Raw genomic sequence first — 24020 nt, forward strand, 5'->3', positions numbered from 1 at the left:
AACGTGGAGTTAGAGCGTTGTCAGCATACTCATTACATGTTATTCGAGGGATCAGCTAACATACATTACTATTATAGGATTCGTCACTTTATTTCATTTACCTTAATCGCAAACATAGTTCCACTGGCTTGGCAGATTGAACTACACGAAACGCGTAGATTTTGCGAGTCCAATGAAAACGTGTTAACGATGTTCAAAGTATCACCGGAACAAATATTATAAAGTACGGCGGATGGTTTATATACACAATTTTTCGTTTTCGCGTTCCATATTGCGATCACCTTCTTTGGTTGCTCGGCTCCCAGACATATGACAATATTTATGCATCTCTGGAAGCATTGTGTTACTTCCGTTTCCATCTACCTTGTCAATGTTTAAACCCTATGAGATATTCTGACTTAACGAGCAATTTTTTTGAACACACAAAAAAATAGAAGGCACTACAGGTCCGCCTTCAACAGTAGATCGTGACAGACTAATCAGGCCTCATGCACATACCTTCTGGGCTGCTAACCTGCTTCGGTTCTCAGTGCATGATTGAGCCGTGCCGCAGGGAAACGAATGACTGTCCTCGTAACATTTGCCATAACAATGGCCAATTTTAAGCGCACAGTCATTGGTTTCAAGGTAGCATTGATATTCTTTCCTGATATTTCGTCCTCCTTGGCGCATACTGCGACGTAGACAGTAGTTCGCGTGACGTCTACAGCGTACATGCTCTCGATTTGTTGATATACGTGAAATATCACATGAAATTTGTCTCCTGCACTGCTTTACCATGCAGCCACCTTTGTGTTCTTTGTTTCGCATGAATGTTGTGCAAAATCAACCGATAAAACTTCATTTTTTGTGTTTACAACTGCGCAAACAGCAATAAAAGCGTGCATCGGAGAAGCGCAAAACCTTGATAGGCTCTAGCTCTTAATGCTGATATTGTTCACGTGCATGCAAGAACTAAGGGGTGAGAAGAATGCATCATGTGTATGAAGGAGAGGAGAAAATCACCTCCTAGTCTTCAAACGTGGGGTGGTGAGTACCCCTTTAGAGAACTCGTTTCGCAGAAATTCTGGTGTTGGCGTCAGCATTATTGGTTCTCAGCGAAAAATTTTCATGTTTACGTGACCAAAAATTTAGCTAGATTCGAAATTTTTAAAAATGAAAATTCCTAGGTCTGAGACAGTATCAAACCCGAGCCCTTCGCATGGTAAGCCAGTGTTACACCACACAACCACTGCGTCTGATTAAAAATCAAGCGAAAATAGCTTCCTCTACTTAGAAATGCAGTGAGAGTAACTATCATGCTTTACAAACACACGTTCTCTATACAAGTTTTCCAATACAACATGTAATGTCACAGTAATATTGCGTAGTGCAAGGGTACATTGTCATCACGCTTCATAGCCTGTTATCATGAAAACTTAGTGTTTTAAAGCCATGCACTTATTTGAAAAGGCACTCACGTTACTTCGCATATTCCTTCGAAACCACGTGGTGCATACCAAGTTAGAAAACATTTCCCGCGCATTGCTCATGGTTCGAAGCTTGCTACCCATTACACAGAATACATCTATATGCGAAAGCATCAGTGACACAAGCCACTTTACTCTTCATCGAATGCACAGCAGTAATCCACAATTTAAACTACCCGAGTAACATCATACAATAAAAAGTATGTTTTAAGTCGTTGAATTAAATGCACAAGGGACGGGATATCACTGTCGCGTTCTACTCTCCCATTTTTGTATGGTTCTGCGGCTGGTGATGATTAATTATGTCTGAGCGCATTATAAAGCGCGGGCCTTAAAGCACCCGCACGTTGCTCAGTTTACATCTTTTGATGCCTGGCGTGATCTTACACGCTTCATGGCACGCAATGCGTTAAGGAGACTAACTAGCAAGGACGATGATACAGCATGATGGCCAGAACAAGAAGTGGCATCGGTTTATTCAGTCACTGATTATATAGGCGCACGATAGCGCGCCGTGAGTATCTGCGCATGACCGATGCGCAGTCGTGATGCAATAGCCTTGCCGGACCCACCGAAACAGTGGCAAGTACATGGCATTTCAAAAATGATATAAACTTGGTTAAAGTCTGTCATAATGAAGACGCTGTGGTGGCTTCACGGTTCGAATCGACCTTCTCAAAGCTGGCGAAGGGTCGCCCGACGTCGGAACTTCGAGACGTCGGCCATTGGCTGGCGAGGTTGAAGTTGCCACTGTCGGATGGCCACCAACGTTGTTGTCCGCTGAGCTGGTATCAATGTCGTCGTCGCTTTCCTCGATGAATCGTTCGCCAGTTTGAAGTAGGTGACGACGGTTGCGCCTTAACAGTTTCTGGTCCTCCGTTTTGACAAGGTAGGACCTTGGATATGGCGAACCCACCACTTGAGCTTTCCGAGACCATGCAGCGTCTCCGAGCCTCACGACGTCACCCTTCTGCAGAGGAGGCAAAGGTCTTCCCCCCTTGGGCCTGGCTGTGCTTTTTGACGTCGGTTGCGGTCACCGTACTGAAGTCCGGGAGGTTGGCGCGAAGGCGCCTTTCTTGCAGTAGTGCACCAGGGGATCGCGCGTCCTCCAGTGGGGTAGAGCGGTAGGCCAGCAGGCCCAGCCAGAAGTCGTCTTGGTTGTCAGCAGTTGACCGGGACAACATGTCAGCAAGAACAAGGTGCTTCCCAGGAATATACTGCAAAACAAAATCATACTTGAACAACCTCAAAAAGAACCGTTGAAGGCGAGGTGGCATGTCACCAATTTCTTTTTGAGCAATTGACAAGAGTGGCTTGTGGTCCGTTTCAATTGTGACTTTCTGGCCGTAGACGAACTGGTGAAATTTTCGCATCCAAAGCAAATTCCTAGGGCCTCGTTTTCTATCTGTGCGTACAGTTTTTCTGCCTTAGTACTCGAGATGCGTAAGCTACGGGCCGCCACTCGTTATTGTGACGTTGCAGAAGAGCGGCACCGATGCCGTCCTTCGATGCATCGCAAGACAACCTTGTTTCCCGTCGTGGGTCAAATATTGCGAGCACGGGAGCGGTGGTCAGAATTCGCGTGACGCTTTTCCACTCTTTGGCGTGGTTTCCTGTCCACTCAAACTCAGAACTGGCCTTGATAAGAGTTCTTAACAGGGCCGTTCTTTCAGATAGCTGCGGCACGAACTTGCAAAAGTAGTTCAACACACCAAGCATACGTTGAACATCGGCCTTGCATGTTGGCACTGGAATTTAAACCGAACTTTTTACGAGCCCTGGATTTGGGTATATGCCGTTCGCACTTATATCACCCAGAAACCGCAGTTCTTTTACGCCAAACTTGCACTTGTGCAGATTAAACGTTAATCCAGCTGTTTCAGCAGTTTTGAGGACCGCTACCAGGCGCTCATCATGGTCTTCCTTCGTTGAGCCCCAGACCAGGATATCATCTATATATATCAGCACGCCTGGCAGACCGTCAAATACCTGACAAAGTGCCTGCTGAAACACCTCGGGTGCAGATGAGATGCCAAAAGGTAGCCTTAGAAAACGGTATCTGCCAAAAGGCGACGAGAACGTACAGATCTTTGATGTTTTGTCCAAGGGCACCTGATAAAAGCCGGCGTTTGCATCCAAACAGCTAAAATAAGTAGCACCGGTTAGCCGTGCTTCCAAGTCCTCGCGTCTGGGTAAAGAGAAATGCTGCCTCTTTATATACTTGTTCACTCTTCTGGGGTCCATGCAAACCCTTAGAGCACCGTCTTTTTTTTTTACCAGTACCAGAGCGCTTACCCAGTCGGTTGGCTCATTTTTCTTTGACGATGATGCCCCACCGGATCATTCGCTGTAGTTCCTTCTTCAGAGGTTCCTGAAGTGCAAGTGAGACCCGGCGAGCAGGCTGAACGACCGGAACCGCGTCTGGATCCAGGACCATTCTGTACTGCGTTTTCAAGCAGCCGAGCCCTGGAACAGGTGCCCGAAATCTTTCAAAAGTTCATACTCAGACGAGGCATTGACAGCGTCCACCGTACGTCAAACCAATCCAAGCGCTTCACTGGCATCGAGCCCAAGGATGGCTTGGCGCCCATTCTTTACGATGAAGAATTTCACGCATATCTCGGTGGTTCCGACAGACACTTTCTGTGACGTTGTTCCATAACTTGAAATAACGCCCCCGTTGTAGGCGCGCAACACTGACCCGGTAGGTTGCAACGCTTCTTTGGATCCAAGCTTACGGTACGTTGTAAATAGAAGTAAGCTTGCCTGCGAACCGGTGTCTACTTTGAACGTCACTTCTCTGCCATTTACTCGAGCCTTGATTGTCCAGTCTTTCTTGCGGCAATTTTCGGAGCCAATTTCCAGAATCTCAAGGTCATTCTCAACGAGATTAGCTACTTCGGTAACGGCGGTAGACTTCTGGCAACAACTTGCAAAGTGGTTGTATTTGCGGCAAGAATGACATAATTTACCATAAGCGGGGCATTGCTTAGGTTTATGTTTGCGGTTGCACTTCCTGCAGCAAATATCTTGATTATCGCAACTCTTCTTTTTTTTCCGCTGCTGCCGTTTTTTCGTCACCGTTTCGCCACTTGAAACTGCGTCAATGCCGTCTTCGTTCCTATTCCAAACTAGGCTCCTTAGTGCCGCTGCTTCTGCCGCTTTACACATTTCCTCGGCTTTTAGTAGCGTCAGGCCTCTCTCGGCAAGCATTCTTTCACGCAGCTTTGGGTCGTTCGTACCAAACACAATTTGGTCTCTAATCAGTGAATCGTGCTGATCCCCAAAGTTGCACTGTGTCGCCTGCTTCTTTAAGTACCGCACAAACTTCTCAAAAGGTTCTTTCTCCGCCTGGCTTCGTGTACGAAAAACATATCTTTCGTGAATTTCATTGCTCACCTCGGAGAAGTAGGCGTCCAACTTCCGCACGACCGTGTCGTAACATTCCTTGCTTTCTCCGGGGCCATACTGAAAGTTGTTGAAGATGTCGAGCACTTCGTCTCCCACGAAGCTCAGCAAGAGCGCCACTTTCGAGGAGTCACTTCTCGGGGACTTTTCGGCTGCCGTTGCTTGCAGAAAAAGCTCGAACCTTTGCTTGAAGCCCTTCCAATTTTCAGACAAGTTGCCCGATAGGCGCAATGGCTGCGGCGGCTTCAGTAGGTCCATGGCGATTCCGCGCCGTTGCTGCCGTGCTTCGGTCCGCGGTGGCCACTTCTGATACCATGTAACTAGCAAGGACGACGATTCAGCATGATGGCCAGAACAAGAAGTGGCATCGGTTTATTCAGTCACTGATTATATAGGCGCACGATAGCGCGCCGTGAGTATCTGCGCATGTCCGATGCGCAGTCGTGATGCAATAGCCTTGCCGGATACAGAGACTCCTTCTACTACTTGACTTTCATATAGTGTTTTTTCCCAAACCAGTTCCAACAAATCTCGTTCCTCTGTGATAGAACACCTGCTTGCCACGCAGACTGCCTGGGTTTGATCCTCACTCGGAACCGGTAATTTTTGTTATTTAATTTATTGGCATCTTTCTAAATTTGATGGTTACGGACATGATGGTGATGTTTCGCTCACAAGTAACGATACCGACGCTGACATCTGTGCCTAAATTTTTGCGAAACGGGCTCTTTATCGCCATAGCGTTAATATCTATATGATTGCTTTGTACTTTTTAGTTCACTAATACTTTATCTGTGACGGCTAGATCGACCTTCATTCACGCTGTGCTTACCCCGTGCTCTTTCCTTTGGCTTAGTTACATCACCGTGCACGCGAGCCTTTGAAAAACCAAAATAGTGACATATGCAACCTCAGAGTTTCAGGCGCCGACTTGCATTTACTCATTCTGTTCTGTTTGGCTGACCCACCGGTAGTGATTGATCTGTATGTTTGGCGTCGCACCACTAACCTTGATTTAATAAACTTGAATGATGTTAAGTTGGTGGCCGCATTTTGATTTGTTCGAGTAGAGTCACACGTTATAGTGTCTACTATAACTACATGGGGAATTTTTTTTCAAAAGAAACCACGGGATTTTTCGTGCTATTGAAGTTTGAAGTGAAGTAAACTTTATTGGTACATAGATACAAAACATGCCTAAACAGCAAGGATGGTGGGATAAAAATAGCATATAGGCAGCTTGACAGGTCCCACATCCTCGAACAATACTAGCAGCAGCAGCATCAACAAAAATTATCACTTTTCGCAATAAAAAAATAGGAATGCATAAAGCAAAGGAATAAAAATTTAGTAAGAAACACACATTTTCAACAAGTACAGAAACTAGGTTGGTATTCGTGAAGTTAGTTGGCACAGTGTCTTTTTAGAAAGATGACGTACGTTGTAGTTGGCTAGTTCATATTTGTTTAGTGTTGAAGGAAGACAGTAGAATAGTGTTTGGAAATCGTAGTGTGTGCGTGTCTGGCGATATTTCATTTACCAGGCGGCAAACCAGACTCGTTTGGTGGCAAACCAGACGGCATCTGATTAAACGTACGCTATAACTAAACCTGCGCTAGCTTTGGACTACAGGCCTATTTCCAAGTAACATATTCTTGGGCCATAAAAGAGCAGGCTCTGGTAGCAACAAAGGGGTATCCTATTGTTAACAGAACGTGGCCTATGCTCCGAGCTCTTGAACTACACGTGGCCTCCATCTGCCCATTGCGACCCAGGGGAGGCGCATGGGCCGAATATGCATGCGTATTACACGGACACATGCATAGCTTTCTGTACACTCTCGTCGTTGCTTGAACTCTCTATCTTTCTTCCATTCGGCTGCTGACCCGCAGGGCGCGGGTTCGAATCCCGGCTGCGGCGGCTGCATTTCCGATGGAGGCGGAAATGTTGTAGGCCCGTGTGCTCAGATTTTGGTGCACGTTCAAGAACCCCAGGTGGTTTAAATTTCCGGAGCCCTCCACTACGGCGTCTCTCATAATCATATAGTGGTTTTGGGACGTTAAACCCCACATATCAATCAAATCTATCTTTCTTCCATTTTTCAGTGCAGAGTAGCAGGTCAGTCAGGGACAAAGCTCAGCCGCTACTCTAATAAAATATGATGATAATTTCATTTATTTCTTTTCTAACTGGTGTACACTGTGCGCCGTAATTTTTTACAACATAATTGCACCTCTTTGTTTTATTTGTTTTCTTTTTCAATCCAGATCACACAGGCACTAATTTGGATTGTCGCCCTCACCGCTGGTGGTAGTTGTGTCTTTGGCAAGGAACCCTGGTACAGGCACCGACGTCCAGTCACCGAGGTCGGCAATATGTGTATGGCATTCTTCGACCGAATACTGTGGTCGCTGTTTCTCACCTGGATTACGCTGACATGCGCTACGGGACGAGGAGGCAAGACGTTTCTGCCATTTTAAGCACGCTTCTTGATGATTGCAAGATCAACAGAGCATCAAATGCTAAAATTGTTTCTCCTGATAGCGTAACGGTTGTTAACGACAATGCGACAATGTTAAAGGAACATAAATTTGCATTTTTTAGTTTGAGGCTTATCTGAAAGAGAAGTTTCAAACTTTCTGCCCACTCAAAACTTGACAACTTAACCCACTGCCTAAGTACGTACAATATATCTCCACAATACACGCTTGCACAATATCCGCACCACTATGGTCATACTCACAGCATCGAACTCTTTTGTATCGCACTGTATCCTGATGGGCTCATCACGCGTTAGGATTTGGTTATGTACAAAAGGAAACCAACGCATTCGTGCGAAAACTTCCCAATTCTCTATACCACACAATGAAATGCCAGAAATGTTTCTCGTTTATGTGTTTTCTAACACTATAGTTGCCATATTGGCAATGTTTAATATGGCTGCAGTGAAAGAATGAATATATATAAATGGGTTACATTTTCACTAATTGCCTTTATTTCGGTGGGACTCGATAATTGCCACTGTTAGCAAAACGAATCACATGCTGTTGTTTTATACTTGGAAAGTTTTCATAAAGTAAGCTGGTCTCATTCACGAACCTCCTATTTGATGCAGTGTAACCGTTCGTTGTTTCATTTCAGGATACATTAATAAGTTCCTCTCCTGGAATGCTTTCGTACCGCTGAGCAGGCTCACATTCGGAGTGTACTTGATCCATGCTCCTTTTATTATCTTGTATCTGCACATCTCCAGAGAACGCATCTTATTCTCACACTTCACTTTGGTGAGTAGAAAAATTCTGCTTGTTTGTTTGTTCTCTGAAAAATAATTTAAAATCATGAGTGAATGCGCATTGCACATCACCATATCGCGCCATTTCGACCACTTAAAGAAAAACTGCCCTATAGTTGTAGTAATAGGAGAAGCAGGAAGAAGAGTTGTAGTTGTAGTAGTAGTAGGAGGAGGAAGAGGAGGCGGCAGAGGAGTAGCAGTAGCTGTAATAGCAGTAATAGTTGTATTGCAGTAATATAGTAGTAGTAATCGTAGTATATCACTAGTCGTAGTAGGAGGAGGAGCAGTAGCTGCAATATCAGTATGAGCAGTATAGCAGTAGTATAATATTAATAGTAAAAGTAGTTTAGTAATAGTCGTAGTAGTAGTAGGAGAAGGAGGAGGAGGAGTCGCAGTAGCTGTAATAGCAGTATTAGTAGTATAGCAGTAGTATAGTACTACTAGTAGTAGTAGCAGTCGTAGTGTAGTAGTAGGAGGAGGATGAAGAGGAGAAGGAGTAGTGTAGTAGTAGTAGTAGTAGTAGTAGTAGTAGTAGTAGTAGTAGTAGTAGTAGTAGAACGCTCTATAAAAAAAATGGACTATTTGGGGAGTATAGCTCTGCCACGCAACAATAATCATCATTTAACTTTCTCGCGTCAGTTTTCTTAAAAACCCGGCGTTCGATCAAGAATATTATGTCACACTGATAACGCGAACGCCATTCGTGACCGCTCACTACCGTATAACCATGCTGATAACGCGAGGAAAGTACGCGAAGTAGCAGACGATTATTGTTGCATGGCATAAATACTCCTAAATACTCAATTTTTTTAGGGTGTAGTAGTAGTGGCATCACAACATCAATAAAAGGCGATGTGTTTTGCTTTCTGAAAGACGTAGACCCCGTAGACAGTCCTTGGTATATATAAAATGAGCCACATTATAGCTGCAGGCTGCGGCACTACCGTGGCGTCATTAAGCTGGAGACTGCGTGCGGATTCGGCTACATTCCGATAATGGACGGACTGCAAAACACTCAAGCGTCTTTTCTTTTTTGTTTGCTTGTTTAAGAACCTCGGTGGTCAAAAATGATTCTGAGCTGTCTTTGCTGGTTGGTCGTAATAAAATTGTAATTACCTCATAACTTTGCTAAAATGCCTGTTTATCTACCTCTAATTTTCATGGGGATAGTAAGCACCTAATGTTCCTGGTGTCATTCTAAAAGGTCGAGCTGTTTTGAGCAATTGCGCCCTTCATACTTAGCACAGCTTCAACCATATTCATTCTCTACGCAGTAAACTGATATTTATAAAATGCTTTCTGGTATAATTTACCAAGATTAGTTAGAGAACATGTCTTTTAAAGCCATACAGAGTTATTTTGAACTGAAGACAGATAATTCTTGAAATACATACTTCTGATGCCTCTCACTTCTAAATCTTGCGCACGTGTATGCTTTTTTTTTCTTTCTACAAGAAGTCAGGTCACATGTTGGCAATGCTATTATAATATGGTCTTTTTCTTTTTTCTTTTCTTTTGTCTCTGCAAATGATTGCAATTTCGGAAAGTTAAACATAGTGGTTCTTATTGTACTTATGTGTTGTAATATATAGTGCTGAATTATGTTGGTTTATTGTTATTGCATCACTGCTGTTCAGCGCCAATGAGGGGGCCAGCGGCCTCGTCAAGCTGTCTGAACGACACCTTTTTCAGCCCGCCCCTTCGTATCATTCACTGTATTGATGCGAATCTAAAGTCATTGCCGTTGTCATTGTCCTACGCAGGTGTCGCTGTTCTTTGCAATCTTGCTTTGGAGCTACTGCCTCACATACCTGATGTTTGTGCTGTGCGAGGCTCCAACAGCACAGCTAGACAAGCTAATCTTCATGGGCACCGGAAGGAAGGAGCGGCAACCGAAACTGCCTCTCCTGAATGGCGCTCAGCACGACAAAACGTCCGTTGTCCCGACAGAAAGCGCACAAAAAGATCCGACTGCCATTGACCTGGAAAGCGGCAACAAAAATAACAACATTAGCAACAATGGGCTTATCATCGTTGGCCAAACTGTTACATGTCATCTTTAAGAATATTGTGTAAACCCGCTTTAATTGAAGTCTGAGGTTTCACTTGCCACATGAAGCGAGGGTGAATGCGGCCAGTAACAAGCGCGAAAGCCCGCGATATAGTAGGCAAATGTAAATAATTCGCCCCGCCACTATAGTTTAGTGGCTAAGATACTCTGCTGCTGGCACGCAGGTCGTGGGATTGAATCGCGGCTGCGGCGGCTGAATTTTCGATAGAGGCGAAAATGCTGTAGGCCCGTGTGCTCAGATTTGTGTGCGCGTTAAAGAATCCCAGATGGGGGAAATTCCCGGAGCACTCCACTATGGCGTCTTTCATATTCATTTGGTGGTTTTGGGACGTTAACCCGTTAATATCAAAATATCAATCAAATGTAAATATTCCATCACGAAACTAACTTTTCTTCTTGTACAAGCCACATATACGACTGTTTTTCCCACGAAATAACACGGGAAGGAGGGAGTGCAAACTTTCGACTGTTTCGAACAGACGAAAGTTTGTGCAACAGAGCCGTACCCTTTCGTTCGTTATTTCGTTGTGCAAAACAAATTGTTGGCTTGTACAAAAACATGAACCGACTAGCCGAGCAAAGAGTACTTCTAGACTACTTTTCCTGTTTGGCCGAATCAAGTGTGATACCATATTCAAGGTGGCTATAACAAGACCCACCACCTGAACTTTGTGTGAATTGTGTGTGTTAGTGTGTTCTAACCTGTAATATATTGTTTTTCTGTGAGTTTGTTAAAGTCGCTAAAGTAAGAAGGTGAACTATTTTTTTTTTGTTATACAAGTGGTCGTACAAACACGGGTAAAACAGAGAAGTTTTCAATGACTATCCACTAGCTCATCTCTGTTATTGATTGTTTGTATTGATGCGAACTAGCGTTGCTTTGCAGTGTCTTGACTGAAAGAGGAGTAGCGTATAGATCGTAAGCAACACGTTAAGCTCTTGTTTATACACATTTATTGGGGGAAAACGTACCAGAAGCGCTCCTCAGTTGCACGACTTTTGTTCTTCTACCTTAGCAGCACTAAAGGTCAAAGCACGTCAGGACAGTAGTTTCGAAGGGTAACAAAATGAAAAGACCCGCCACCAATGTAGGCTAAAGCGACACGGTGTGGCGTCACATTTCGCTATTGAGAGTCAGTTATTCGTATGCCAGGGTGTGACCTCTGTTTTACGGAGTGTTGTACGTGTGTCGATAGCGAGCCGCCCATATGCAATCTTCTTTTTTTTTATGGTAACTCAGCGAACATAAAAAAAGCAGACTTTCAGTCAACGTCACGCTTGTCTGATCAGCTTATTTAGATGAAGTGTCCGCAATATTTGGCATTCTTGCCCACACTTGTGCGTGCTTGTACGTAACGTCATTGGTCACATGAGTGTCTACTATATATGTAGGCTGGTTGCATGGAATAAATGTTGACGTTGTCTCGTGTGCATGGGAAGTTGCTCAGTCCCTTTTTTGCCCTCTCGCAACCGGCCCAAATGCTCATGGCCGAATGCGGTAGGCCGCCAAACGACATGATGTCAGAAGTGGGACTCGAATCCACGCCCACAAACGTGGGCCAAAAAACAATAGCCCGGACCCTGAAAAGGTCTGGGCCATCAAAGAGCGGCCGACGCCAAACAACGTGTCTGACGTTCGACAACTGCTCGGTATGACTAATCATCTGGTAAAATTTACACCAGATATGACTTCATAAACAGTGCCGTTACTTCACTTACTTTTGAAGAGGTCTGAGTGGACGTGGGGACCAGCCCAAGTGCGAATGCTGCCGTACCTTAAAAAACGTTATCTGTCCGGCGGGCGTCATGGCTAACGATGATGCAAAGTACCCTATGATTCTTTACGCCGATGCATCATCATTAGCTTTGGGGGCGGCATTGATGCAAGTTAAATCAGCCAACGAAAAACAACCCATTGGCTTTGCGCCACGCTTGGTGATGCCTGCCGAAACCAAATATTTACAGATTGAAAAATAAGCACTAGCAATGACGTAAGCGGCCAAACGTTTCAAAGGGTATTGTTATGATCAGCCCCCGTGTCTAGCACCGCTTGGACGCGTGGAAGTATTTTGACTTTGCCGTACTTCCTGAGGGCCTAGAAAATAACAGCATAGCAAATTCTTTAGGTGCGCCCGCTCGCTTCAAGCCCTTTGGGCCCACACGGCCGATTGATTACATGGAATGGGCTGTTTTACTGTGTGTGGGCTGCCTAGAAAGACTGTTTTCCTCTTCATTGCTGAAATTGTTGGAATGCACCTGACAATGAGCCGAGTGCCGGAGAAACATCTTCGCTGACGTTTCTCCCATTCCTAGGGTCTTTCGAGACTTTATTTCCTCAGCACCACGAACTGTCCGGCAGCAATGCCTCCTTGATAAGTCAACGTTGAACCTAGCCAACCGGATGGGTCAATTCTGCACGAGGGGGGAGAGTTCCAGGTAATCGCACCATGCCAGTGATGCCATGCTGTCACTTAGCATATTGTGTGTACTTCCCCATCCCTGTGGGAAAAACTGCGCGTGCCTTTCCCCCTTTCCTGGGAGGAGTTTGTGGCTTTGCCTCTTTGTGAGCGCAGTGGAAGATGGTGATCCCATTGAAGGGTCCTAGACTCAATTGTGTTCCTTTGAAGAGAATCTTGAGAAGACAGAATGTATAAAACTCAAGCGCAGAGACGTTTGAATGTACTTTTTTTTCCTTTTTGTCACGTAGTATCACGTTACCTAGTACTCAGATTTGGGTGCACGTTAAAGAACCCCAGGTGGTCAAAATTTCCGGAGCCCTCCACTACGGCGTCTCTCACAATCAAATGGTGGTTTTGGGACGTTAAACCCCACAAATCAATCAATCACGTTACCTAATCATGTAAATACTGTAAACAAACGTTCCAGTCTTCAGCTTCATCTCCTTGGTTCGTCTTCCCTTGACCCTTGGATGGCTCCGGGTCACGACGAAGATCCCCAGTCGCAACAGTGGATAGCAGCGGGCAGATGATCTGCGCAGGAATTCTACTCAGGCTTGGTGAGTGCACGAGCTTTTCTCCTTGAGAATTGCCAGGCTTAACGTGGCTCTTTCTAGTAACAAAAGTGTCGGAAGCCTGTTCACGGTAACCTTGCTTCAACACTATTCCTTGAGAAACTGGTCGGCAAAGCAGTAGCAGCCAGGCTTGGAAAGTTGTGCGTATTAGACCTAGATGCCAAAGCAGGGAATTAGAGATTGATTGTAAAAAATACCCAATGAAGGCGGAAGTCTTCGAGGCAATAGAGACAAGTGACAGAGATGACGAGGAGATCGTGGAGCTGAAGGAGGTCATTGAGGAAATCTGTAAAGGAGAAACAAGCATAAAGTAGAGGCCCCAAATCGAAACGTTGGTTGGTTTGTGGTTTGCCAGAGCTTAGCCCAAGCAAGGAGGTCACCATGGACTTGACGAGATACAAGAGATAGTCTGCTGGAGTTGTTTTATGAGCTCGACATAGAAGTAATTGATGATACGCCTGAATCTAAAATCCGTAAAATAATCATTGAAAGTGAACATCAAGATATTGAATACTACAGAAACTAAATTCTTACCGACCAGCAAGACAGCGAACAAGAATTAGAGGAAGCAAAAAGCGAAGAGTGAGAGAAAACGAAAAAGAGAGAAAGTCGGAGAAAAGAAATTGAAGAAAGCAAAGAGGAAGCAAGAGGAGAAACCAGAGAGAGAAAAAACAGCGAAAAGATGAATTAGAGGGAAAAAAAGGAAGGAACAACATGAAGAATAGATGCAAGCGTTATGCCTAGTTCACACTGAAACATCCGCTTTCTACAGCGAGCGAAATTCCCCTGCCGCCGAAACGCAGCGTCGTTCGCACTGGACGCGCCCCGCGCCGCCGAATATGCCATCTACTACGGGGCGAACGCGGGATGGATGCGCTGTTACCCGGTTGTTGTCACGGCTCGCAAACGCTACTACGCTATCCGGTGGTGTATACTTCGACGATTCTCGTACGCAAGAAGCAAGAAAAGACACTACTGCTTACTTTGCTGGCAAGTGGCTGTCTTGTAATGCACGAAGAGCAGAAAAAGCACCGACGCCAGCGGCGTTGGTGGGTTCGTTTTGCTCTGCAAGACCGCAACAAGCTCGGTCACGCCAACAGCAAGCTCGGTCACCTCTTTCACGAAATACGGAGGCGAAGTAGGCACAGAGTAGGTTAAACTCCCGTTGGTTTCAACATTCAGTTACGTGCACTGCTGCATAAAAAGTGAGTAGGGCTTGGCGCCATTTTTCAAAATTCCTTGACTAGCGCTCCTAATGGTCCGCGGTGACCGATTCGGGGGCAGACGCCGCAAAAATCGGTCTGAGAGCGATCGGCGCGGAGAGGGCCCTTTCGGCGGATCTCACCGCCACCGAACCGGATTCGGAGCACTTTCGGCGGCCGGAATGCTCAGTGTGAAGGCGGCCTTAGAATGAGATCTTGAGGCAGTAAGACAAGAGTCTGAAAAAGTACGTGAAGCGAGAAGACAGCAGAAGTTGGAGAGCGAGGAGCGCTGCAAAGCTGCCTTTCACGCAGGGCTAGATGAGGTTCGCCAGAGGGCATTAGAAGCGGAGGCGCTTCGCAAAGCAAAAGAGAGACAGAAGGCATGGAAGGCTAGAAAGCCGGTGGTAGGCTACCATTGCCAAGAGCCTAGTCCCATTTCGATCAGCTGCTTAAGGCGTAAGAGTGTTCTCGCTTTGGTGGACAGCAGCGAAATTGCTGTAATAGAAAGAGCTGATGATCTGGTGCTAAACACAATAAATGCGTGGATGACGAGACATTGGAGTCTCAAGAAGCGGAAATGAAAACGATGCGTTTACTTTCAGCCCACGTAGGAAGTCAGGGACTGTTCAGACTGCCCAAAAATGATGCTGCCGTGTCACAAAATCTGCCAAAGCATGACCCCTATTATTCGAATGACTCGCATATGCTTTTCAAGGGCCTTTGTTTTGGTCATGGTTGGGCGAAAGCTCTAGTGGTGCATCCAACGGCTTGTCGGGGAGCAGAAAGTACAAGTGTGAGCCCCAGTAAGAGGCAGGTAGACTGTGCATGTCTAAACAAAGAGGCTCTTTGCAATACGCAAGATATGGAAGCTCGTCGAAAGGAGCAGGAGGCCGAGTGCAAAGGCGCGAGAAAAGGGGCTCTCCACGACACAGATAGATCATGATTCGTAGAAGGCGAGCCAGCTAGCTTAGAAAGTGCACGATGGACCCTTGTGTCAGAAGCGCAGACACCTTAGAATGCTGAGAATAAGCTAGTTGAGCCGCCTAATCTTTTGGAAGAGGTCAAAAGCGGCGTGCATGTGAGTGCCAGTACTGAGGATGGGAACGTTCCGTGCCACCCCGAAAAAAAAGGCGTCGGCGAAAACGTAAAGCGAGAGCGAAAGGTAGAAGTAGCCGCAAGTGGTCTGAGGTAGCTAATTGCCATGCCTTGGGCTTGCGGAACAGCGAGCACAATGTTAGAACAGAGATCGAGATTGTCGAAATGCCAAAGGAGAAACGATTGAAGGTCAGACCGGCGATATCACAAAAACACGCTGGAAGTCCGATGTCCGGGGTTCCGCTGAGATTCAGATTGGGTGGGAAGCGCGTTCCGAAAGACATCATTTCAAAGAAATTGAGATGACGACGTGGCCGCCTAGTCTCATCTCCTTCGGAGCAGGCTAGATGGGGAAGCAATGCGAGGTAGAGCGTAAACGAGAGTGATGACAAAGACCGTCCCTCACTTTGGCAAAAGGGTGCCCTTAACTGGGAGGCCTACATTGAGGAAGCTAAAACGTCGGTATGTCTGTTGTTGGAACCGGGGGATGACTAGCAATCCACCTGATACTATTCGTTGTGGAGGAGGTGGAACTTTGCCGTTACCGGCACCGCGGCCTCGAGAGGAAGACGCCGAGCATAAAAAACTGATAAGGATAACTGTACGGAGGTTTATTATACATTATTTACAAGCGAGCATTTCTCGCCACAAGACAAACATCTAAACGAAGATGCCCTAGATCGTGACGATCTCGACGAAGGCTCTGTCAGGAGCCCACTCCAGCTGGTTTTAAAGAATAATTCTTCCCTCACCTTAAGATGCGGAAAGAGCTTTAAACTTCTCTCTCCAACCACCGCACACACATCACTTTCGACGGTGCCACCCACACTCTCCTTCTCGCGCCAAATTGTCTCTTCCTTGCGGTGAGAATGCCGCTGTGTACTGGGTCTCACGCTAGTACTGCCGTTGCACTACCGAGTGCATCAAAGGTCCCGCGCTCGCCACGCTCATTTTGTGGGGCTGATGGTAATTCATGCTGTCACCGCCATCTCTCAAAGGAGGCCGTCTCGACCGAAACCAGTTTGGTCGTCTCATTGTACCCTTTTCGGCGTCGCCACTGCATGCGCGCGCCTATAGCTTCCAAGTTTAAAGGACAATACCCATATTTGGACGGCTATCAGCAGGCCCGCAAACGTGCTCCCAGAAGCGCAAACACCCTTTTCTGCTTGGCTCATGCACTGATTTTAACACTGTGCATGGCTGCTCGATCAAGCGGCTGTGAATTGTGTGTCAAAGTTTGGGTGCCACAGAACAAACGTCACCGCCACTGAGTGCTCCGGACAGGTTAGCCCTTTGTCCCTCCGCTAGACTCTGACGCCTCGAAAATTGTAGATTGTGCATCCCCCAAAAGCTCATTCGAAGTGGTTGCATTGAGAGACGTCCAGGGAGAACCATATAAGTAGAATGCCTTTGTATCGTGAGAGCATTTTTTTTTAATTGGTCCATATCCAATGAGCAAAAAATGCGTAAATTTTGTTGTAGACAGTAGTTTCCTTGTCATCGAAGAGTCAAACATTAGGTTGTTTAGTTGTTTGCTGTTGTTCTCCTAATATATGACCGTCTGAGCTCAAAGTGAACTAACTGTTGGCGGGCCATATAAACAAAGAAGAGCAAAAGCCTCTGTTTCGTACATCTGATTTGTTAGACATTAAGGGTTACTTCGTGAGAGAGTGCGAAAAAACAAATCCTTGTGAGCTTTTTCAGTATTCATGTGAAGGGTTTTTTGTTTTTTTTGTTTCTTCGCGTTTTGTCATATCATTCTATTTAATTTAGTTATCTCATTCTATGTTCCTTTTCATGTTTTTGAACATTTACTACATCGTACGCCTTTACACTTAGTCTGCCGAGGCCTGACATTGAGAAAGGTATAGAATTTATTAGTTGAGTATCCCAATATTCTCACTCGCCATTGACCTCGAAGCTAGGTGACTTCAGTACTTAATGAAATATAATTAAGGCGAAATTCTTGAATACATTAGGGGCGTTGCCATATTATTTTAATTGGGGCCGTTCTGTCAACACTCTCAGGTGGCTCCTGCTCCGCCTATAACGGGTTCAGGTATAAGATTTCTGCAGAGAGTTCAATGCCTGGCATATCTCGAGAGGGAGGTTGTGTGCCACCTTGTCGCTGCTTGGGTACTGTGCGGATTTGATCACTAATGTCAGTCCAAGCCTTCGAGTTGCGGGGACCCCTCCAACAGAGAGCCCCTTTGATGAACCTCCTGACCACACTTAGGCGAGAGCGAAAACCTGAGCTGCAGGCGTTCTAGAGCTGCTGCGCTGCCAGGCCTTTTCACGATGCAGCGATGGGCTGCCCATCTACGGGTTCTTTTTCCGGCGGCGGACAAGCGGTTTTGATCGGCTCCCTTGTCTTGGCACTGCTTGGGCAGGTGGAAGGATTTTGACTTTGCCGTGCTTCCTGAGGGTCCAGAAAGCGACAGCAAAGCGAGATATTTAGGTCCATCAACTCACCTCAAGCCCTTTGGGCCCGCATGGCCGACGTATTACCTGGGAAGGGCTGTTTTGCTGTCTGCGCTGCCTAGACTAGTTCCTCTGCGTTGCTTGTCCCCTCTGCGTTGCTAGAGAAGTCTGAATACACCTGGCCATGAGGCAAGTGCCGGAGAAACATTTTCGGTGGCGTTTCGCGAATTCCATGGGCTTTTCGAGTCTTCACTTTGATGCCTCCTTGATGAGTCAACCTTGAACCTGGCCAACCGGAGAGGTCGACTCTGCGTGGGGGGGTTCCATGTCATCGGACTGTGCCAGTGGTGTCATGCTGTCAGCATATTGTCTGTACTGCTCCCTTCCTGTGCGACAAACTGTGCGTGCCTTTCCCTCTTTCCTGGGAGGAGATTGTGACAGCGTGTTCATGAGGGCAGTGGAAGACGACGGTTGGTAAGCGCAGTGGAAGGCAACGATCCCATGGGAGAGTCCTGGACTCAATTGTCTTCACTCGCAGGTAATCTCGGGATGACTGCAGGTATAAAACGTGAGCGCAAAGACGCTCGGGTCTGCTTTTTTTCCTTTTTGTCATGAATTATCATGGTACCTATTCATGTAATTACTGTAAATAAACGCTTCAGTTTTCAACATCGTCTCCTCGGTTCGTCTTCACCCTGACCCTCTTTGTATAGCTCCGGGTCACTACGACGTCCCACAGTCGCAACAGTACATGAAAAGTCTTGAAACTGTGTGTGAAACCGACGACAAACCTCTTGTAACCTTGCTGGTAAAATCTCCTTTAGATGTTTTACCACCACGCATGCGGCGTTTTCGCATGAGGCTCATGTGGTTCAGCTATGAAGTTTTGCATGTCCGGGCAAGAGCCAAGTTACTGCGGATGTGTTTTCGAGGGGCTCGATTCAGAGAAAAAGTGATAGTGCACTGTCTGTTAGTGACATCAGCAAGCTGGTTTTCGGGTAATTGTCAAATGCGCTCGAGGCCAGCCTCTTTTAAAGAGTGAAAGAACAAGCCACTGACGAAGTTTGTCAAGCACTCGTGAAATTCATTCGGAAAGGTTGGCCGAAATTTTCATCTCATTCAACGTTCTTACGTCCTTCTTGGCAAGAAAGAGATACGCTTACATTTGCTTAAGGCGTGCTACCTAATGGTGTGAGGTTGGTCATTCCTCGAAAATTTTGCTGTGTATGCGTCGAGCACAGACACCAAAAGTCAGAACCAATGATCGCAACAGCCACTCCACAGCGTCGTTGGCGAAAACTATAAGTGCTGCTCTCTACCATATTCAAGAAAAATGATATTTGGTAGTCGTGTATTATTTTTCTGGGTACCCAGAGATCAGTTTGTTATCATCTACAACGTGTGTTACTGCCATTACGCACCTTAAAACTTTCTTTGCAAGACATGACATACCTGAAGCACTTATGTCTGATAATTGAGCGCAATTTGTGTCGCAGGAATACAAGATGTTTGCTCGCAATCACGGTTTTCGTGCTGTGACGTCTATCCCCAGGTACCCCCTGGTAAATTGTGAAGTAGAGAGGATGGTCTAGACAATGAAATGTCTCATTAAAAAGTGAAGGACCCATATCTTTCTCTCCTTAGAAAAAGCCCTGCAGATATTATAATGGACAGGTGGCTATGCACCACAGTACCTGACCTTACCACCAGCCTTCTGCCTCAGATGGTGAACCTGAGGAAGTTCAGAAGTCATGATACGACTGCCCGACAGCGGCAGCGTAGGAACCTCAAGCGTTGTCATAGAGCTACCTCGTTTCCAGCGCTCGAACTGGGCATGGAAGTCTGGGTGGCAGACTGCAAAGCAAAAGCGTCGGTTTTGCGACTTTCTGAGCGGCTGAAGTCATATGTGGTTGGAAATTCCACTAGTGTAGTTCTAGAAAAAAACAGAAAATACTTGGTTCATTTTGTTTCACAGTCAAAATAAGGTTAGGATGACGGAGGTATATATAGTTTTTTTTTTTTTGGGGGGGGGGGGAGGCAAATGAGAGTCGAGTAGAAACGGAACAGAAATCCAATGGTGTTACAGAGAGCATGGCAAAGACGTTCCACCTAGCCCTTCCCTGGCAGGAACTGACCTTCTTGAATACCGAACGTGACTTGGTCGTCTTGTTCGACAGCCGGACCGCTACGGGTTCAGCAATTGACTGTATTGTTTCTTGCGCATTATTGTTTCTGCAAAGTGTTCTTTCGCTGTCAGTGCTGCTAAGTTGGTTGCAACTGTCAGCGTATTATTAGATGCGCGTCAATAGGTGAACGGTAAAATGGGCAATCGCAGGGAACTGTGGGATACGACGGCTTCCGGTTCGACGCACCACACGGGTCAGCAGCGGCACGCGCGCATTTTTGTACTGCTGCACTGAAAAAAGCACCTCACCGTGCAATTTCAGTGCTTTAGAAGCTTTTGTTGTTTTTTTTGCCAACCATGACTGTGACAATGACAAGCTATACGAAAGCCATGAACGGTCCGGAAGCTTTTTTGTCGCAATAAAATGATGTGCAATGCTTTTATGCTGCTCGGGGGTGCTGTCAGTTTGGCTAGCAGATCAGTTGATACGCAAAACAGTTTTCCTTGTATGATATGGTACTGCAGATAAAAAGTCACCATTTTAATGATCTCAGGTGATGGGGATGACTGTAGCAGTGTGCTAAGAGTTAATTTCGGGATCGCTGCTACGGCCGAACTAGTCAGCCGATCGGCATGAAGCGCAACACTTATTAAGCGCGTTCAGATATTTTTTTCTAGCCTTCAGCGCGATATAAGATGTATTTCTTAGTCGAAGCCAGATGCTTATTTGAACGCTGATCTTGATGAAGCTGCGCGGCACGGTGGCACATAAACAGTACACTCAGACAAAGACGGTGCCGAATAATTGAAACCCTGCGCTTGTTTAATGCACTTATTCCTTTGGGTGCCATCCTGGCACACAGTTTGACCAAGAGAAACGAAAATGAACTCGTCCAGCGCTAAGTGTAAACTTGCTCTTGAGTAAAGCTTTCACGTTTTTTGTCATATGTATGGGCGCAATAGCCGGCGCTCATCTCGTATGGCAGGTATACTATAGATTTCGCCCGCCCATTCCCATAATATTTTTGCTAGGTGTGCCTGCACGACAAATTATTTCTCAATATGTTATTCGCAGAAAATTTATGTGCAAGCTTTTTCTAGTGTGGAATACACACGTACTACATAAATCTACTAGGGGGCACATATGAAATTTTCGCCTGGTTGCTGCTGAATGTATTCCGAGCATATATATGCAAGGAAGTGGCTCTGTTGATTTTCCTACGCCAGATGTCGTTAGCCACTTTAACCGAGGATCCTTTCGCACTGTGTAACATCAGCGAACCGTGGTTGGCGCTAACCGCGGTTCAACGCGGTATGCCGTGCTTGGTCGTAACCATGCTTGCTTTGCCTGTTTAACATGGGTATTAGTGTCCGCCGAAGTGATGTAGCGGTTAAAGTGCTCGGCTGTCGACCCGAAGGTCAGGGGTTCGATTCTGGCCATGGCTGTCAAATTTCTATGAAAGGAGAAATGGTAGAAGATCGTGTACTGTGCAATGTCAGTGCGTGTTAAAGAACACTCGATTATCAATATTTCTGGAGCCCTCCACTACAGCGTCTCTCATAGTCATGTCGTGGTTTCAGGACGTAACACCATAGGTATTAATATTAACGACACTTTAGTGTTTACTTGAATAAGGTCATCAATCATTATTAGAGTACACTCATTGAAGTACAAGTATGTAGCACCTCCTCAACACGATGTTGCAAGGGAGAACAAGAATAAAAGCCTACTGCTACAAACACCCTCGTGACTCAAGAAATCTGTTTACATCAATTGCGAAGATAGCATATCGTATTGTATCTTTCACCCGTACTGGCTCGCCTGTGTTCTGAGATTACTTGTACACCCTGATAGTACGTTTGACGACTAGCACGACACCTCGCCGCGGTGGTCCAGTGGCTAAGGTACTCGGTTACTGATCCGCAGGTCGTGGGGTCGAATCTCGGATGCGGCTGCTGCATTTCCGATGGAGGCGGAAATGCTGTAAGCCTGTGTGCTCAGATTTAGGTGCACGTTAAAGAACCCCTGGTGATCGAAATTTCCGGAGCCCTCCACTACGGCGTCTCTCGTAATCATATGATGGTTTTAGGACGTTAGACCCCACATATCAATCAATCAATGACCAGCATAACGAATGATACAAGAGAAAGTTAAGTACACATCAATCTGTATTCTTTATGATTATAGGGGAGGATCAAGGAGCTGTGTGGAAGAAAACAACATGATGAACAGATTCACCACTGTGTGGAGTGGTTAATTTCTCGAATCCTAAAGTCAGAGTGAAAAAAAAGAAAGGATGTATGCCGTATTCTACAGTAGAAAGATTCCACCAGGTGGAATAAAAATGCATTTATTATTAATGAATTGTTATGGTACACAATGAAAATGGCACATATGTACACTGTTTTCTTGAATGTATAGCAGTGGGCTCAGCTTTCGATTGCGAGGCATACGGTTACACACACGCTGATACAGAATGCGCCTACACAAATTTACACTGAGATACAATTCGGATTCAGTGAGCCATGAAATGAGTAATGTAGGAAACACACATTCGTTCACAAGGTAACAATAGCATATGCATAGGCTGCCACTTGTAATTAAGCGGCGCTCAATATGGAAAGAAATGCCCCTAAGCACGCGCGTTAGAACGCTGCACCCAGATTATACGGCACGATGGCGCATACGTTCGCGACAGAACGAAAGTGTCCGACCAGCGGCTGACGTCACACACACACACACGTCCGTTGAGGTCTCTTGTGTAGAGACATGTACAACTGTTATATATTTTTTACGAACATGATCAGGCTTCCAAGCTATTCGATACTTACAATAACAGCCGCGACAGTCCCTGTTGGTTTTTAACGCTCCATACCACGAATCCGACAAGCCCGTCACGAGGTGAGTGTGCAGCCAACACTCATTGTTGCCATCAGCGTCACGAATAGTGCAGCAGCGATCTTCTATCAGATCTACAACCAAATGTGCAAGAATTTCGCTGCATCCTTCGCTAACTTTTCAGGTAACGTGTCAAAGCTTCTGCGCATTCCACTGGCATTTACTTTTTTTTCTTTTTATTCTGCTTCACGGTTTGATTACAGCCCTTGAGGGAAACTTTTTGCTCAGTCATGTCATTTATAAGTGTTCAAGTTGGTGAACAACAAAAAATTTTCCTGATAATACACTACCACTCAATTGCTTTCGTACAAGTATGCGTAATCGAGGAGTTTGAAAAACACATCACTACTTCACAGCCACGGTAATATTCACAGTTCGTTTTTCCTAGCCCAAAGTGCGTTATTTGTCACAAATGCTATGCCTAATAATGATTGTATACATCTGATGAGGTCCGACGAATGAGCTGGAAGTAATACTCAATCCATTGTAGCGATTGTATTTTTATTAAAGCCCCTAAACGGAGAAGGCTATCGCGCTGCAAAGTAATTACATACTTTTGTAAGTCTCCGTATCCTGCTCTATTTTAAGTGCTATTAAAGTGTATTTAAGGCTTATAAGTTTGACTTTCTACAGGTTCCACGACAATAGACGACCTAAGCATGCGAATATACATTTTGTACATATTTGTTTCGTAAACATTTCCGCTAACCAGGAGAGAATATGCAGCTTACCGATAAAGAACACACACGTAAGTGCTCACACCGGAGAATTCAGAGTATTATAGTAGTTGCGTTCCCATATGTACGTCTGAACAGGAACTAAGAATGAAAACACAAGTTAACACGCCCGAAAGAAACGTCGCTCTGATTACTAGCCAAAATAATTGGTTCTCCAAGTTACTCACTTCCAGTTAGAGCCCTCATTCACATAGGCTACTTACACTGGGCTCGTTTGCAATGAATTCTCGGCCGATAGTGATGCTGAGCATATTGCTAACGAAGCGAACT

The 24020-nt window shown here is 45.7% G+C and overlaps 1 protein-coding gene across 1 annotated transcript in view; it reads left to right on the forward strand.

Moving 5' to 3' along the window:
- The window catches only part of LOC119176958 (nose resistant to fluoxetine protein 6-like), a 37475-nt gene extending 27092 nt beyond the window's left edge, over positions 1-10383 (forward strand). Inside the window, exons 13-15 of the mRNA XM_037428292.2 lie at positions 7145-7334; positions 8019-8161; positions 9933-10383. Of these exons, the coding sequence (XP_037284189.2) occupies positions 7145-7334; positions 8019-8161; positions 9933-10232 (633 nt within the window). The 3' untranslated portion in view covers positions 10233-10383. The remainder of the gene's footprint in view (positions 1-7144; positions 7335-8018; positions 8162-9932) is intronic.
- The last annotated feature ends 13637 nt before the right edge of the window (positions 10384-24020 follow it).

Source organism: Rhipicephalus microplus, chromosome X, assembly GCF_043290135.1.
Source record: "Rhipicephalus microplus isolate Deutch F79 chromosome X, USDA_Rmic, whole genome shotgun sequence".
Classification (NCBI taxonomy): Eukaryota; Metazoa; Arthropoda; class Arachnida; order Ixodida; family Ixodidae; genus Rhipicephalus; species Rhipicephalus microplus.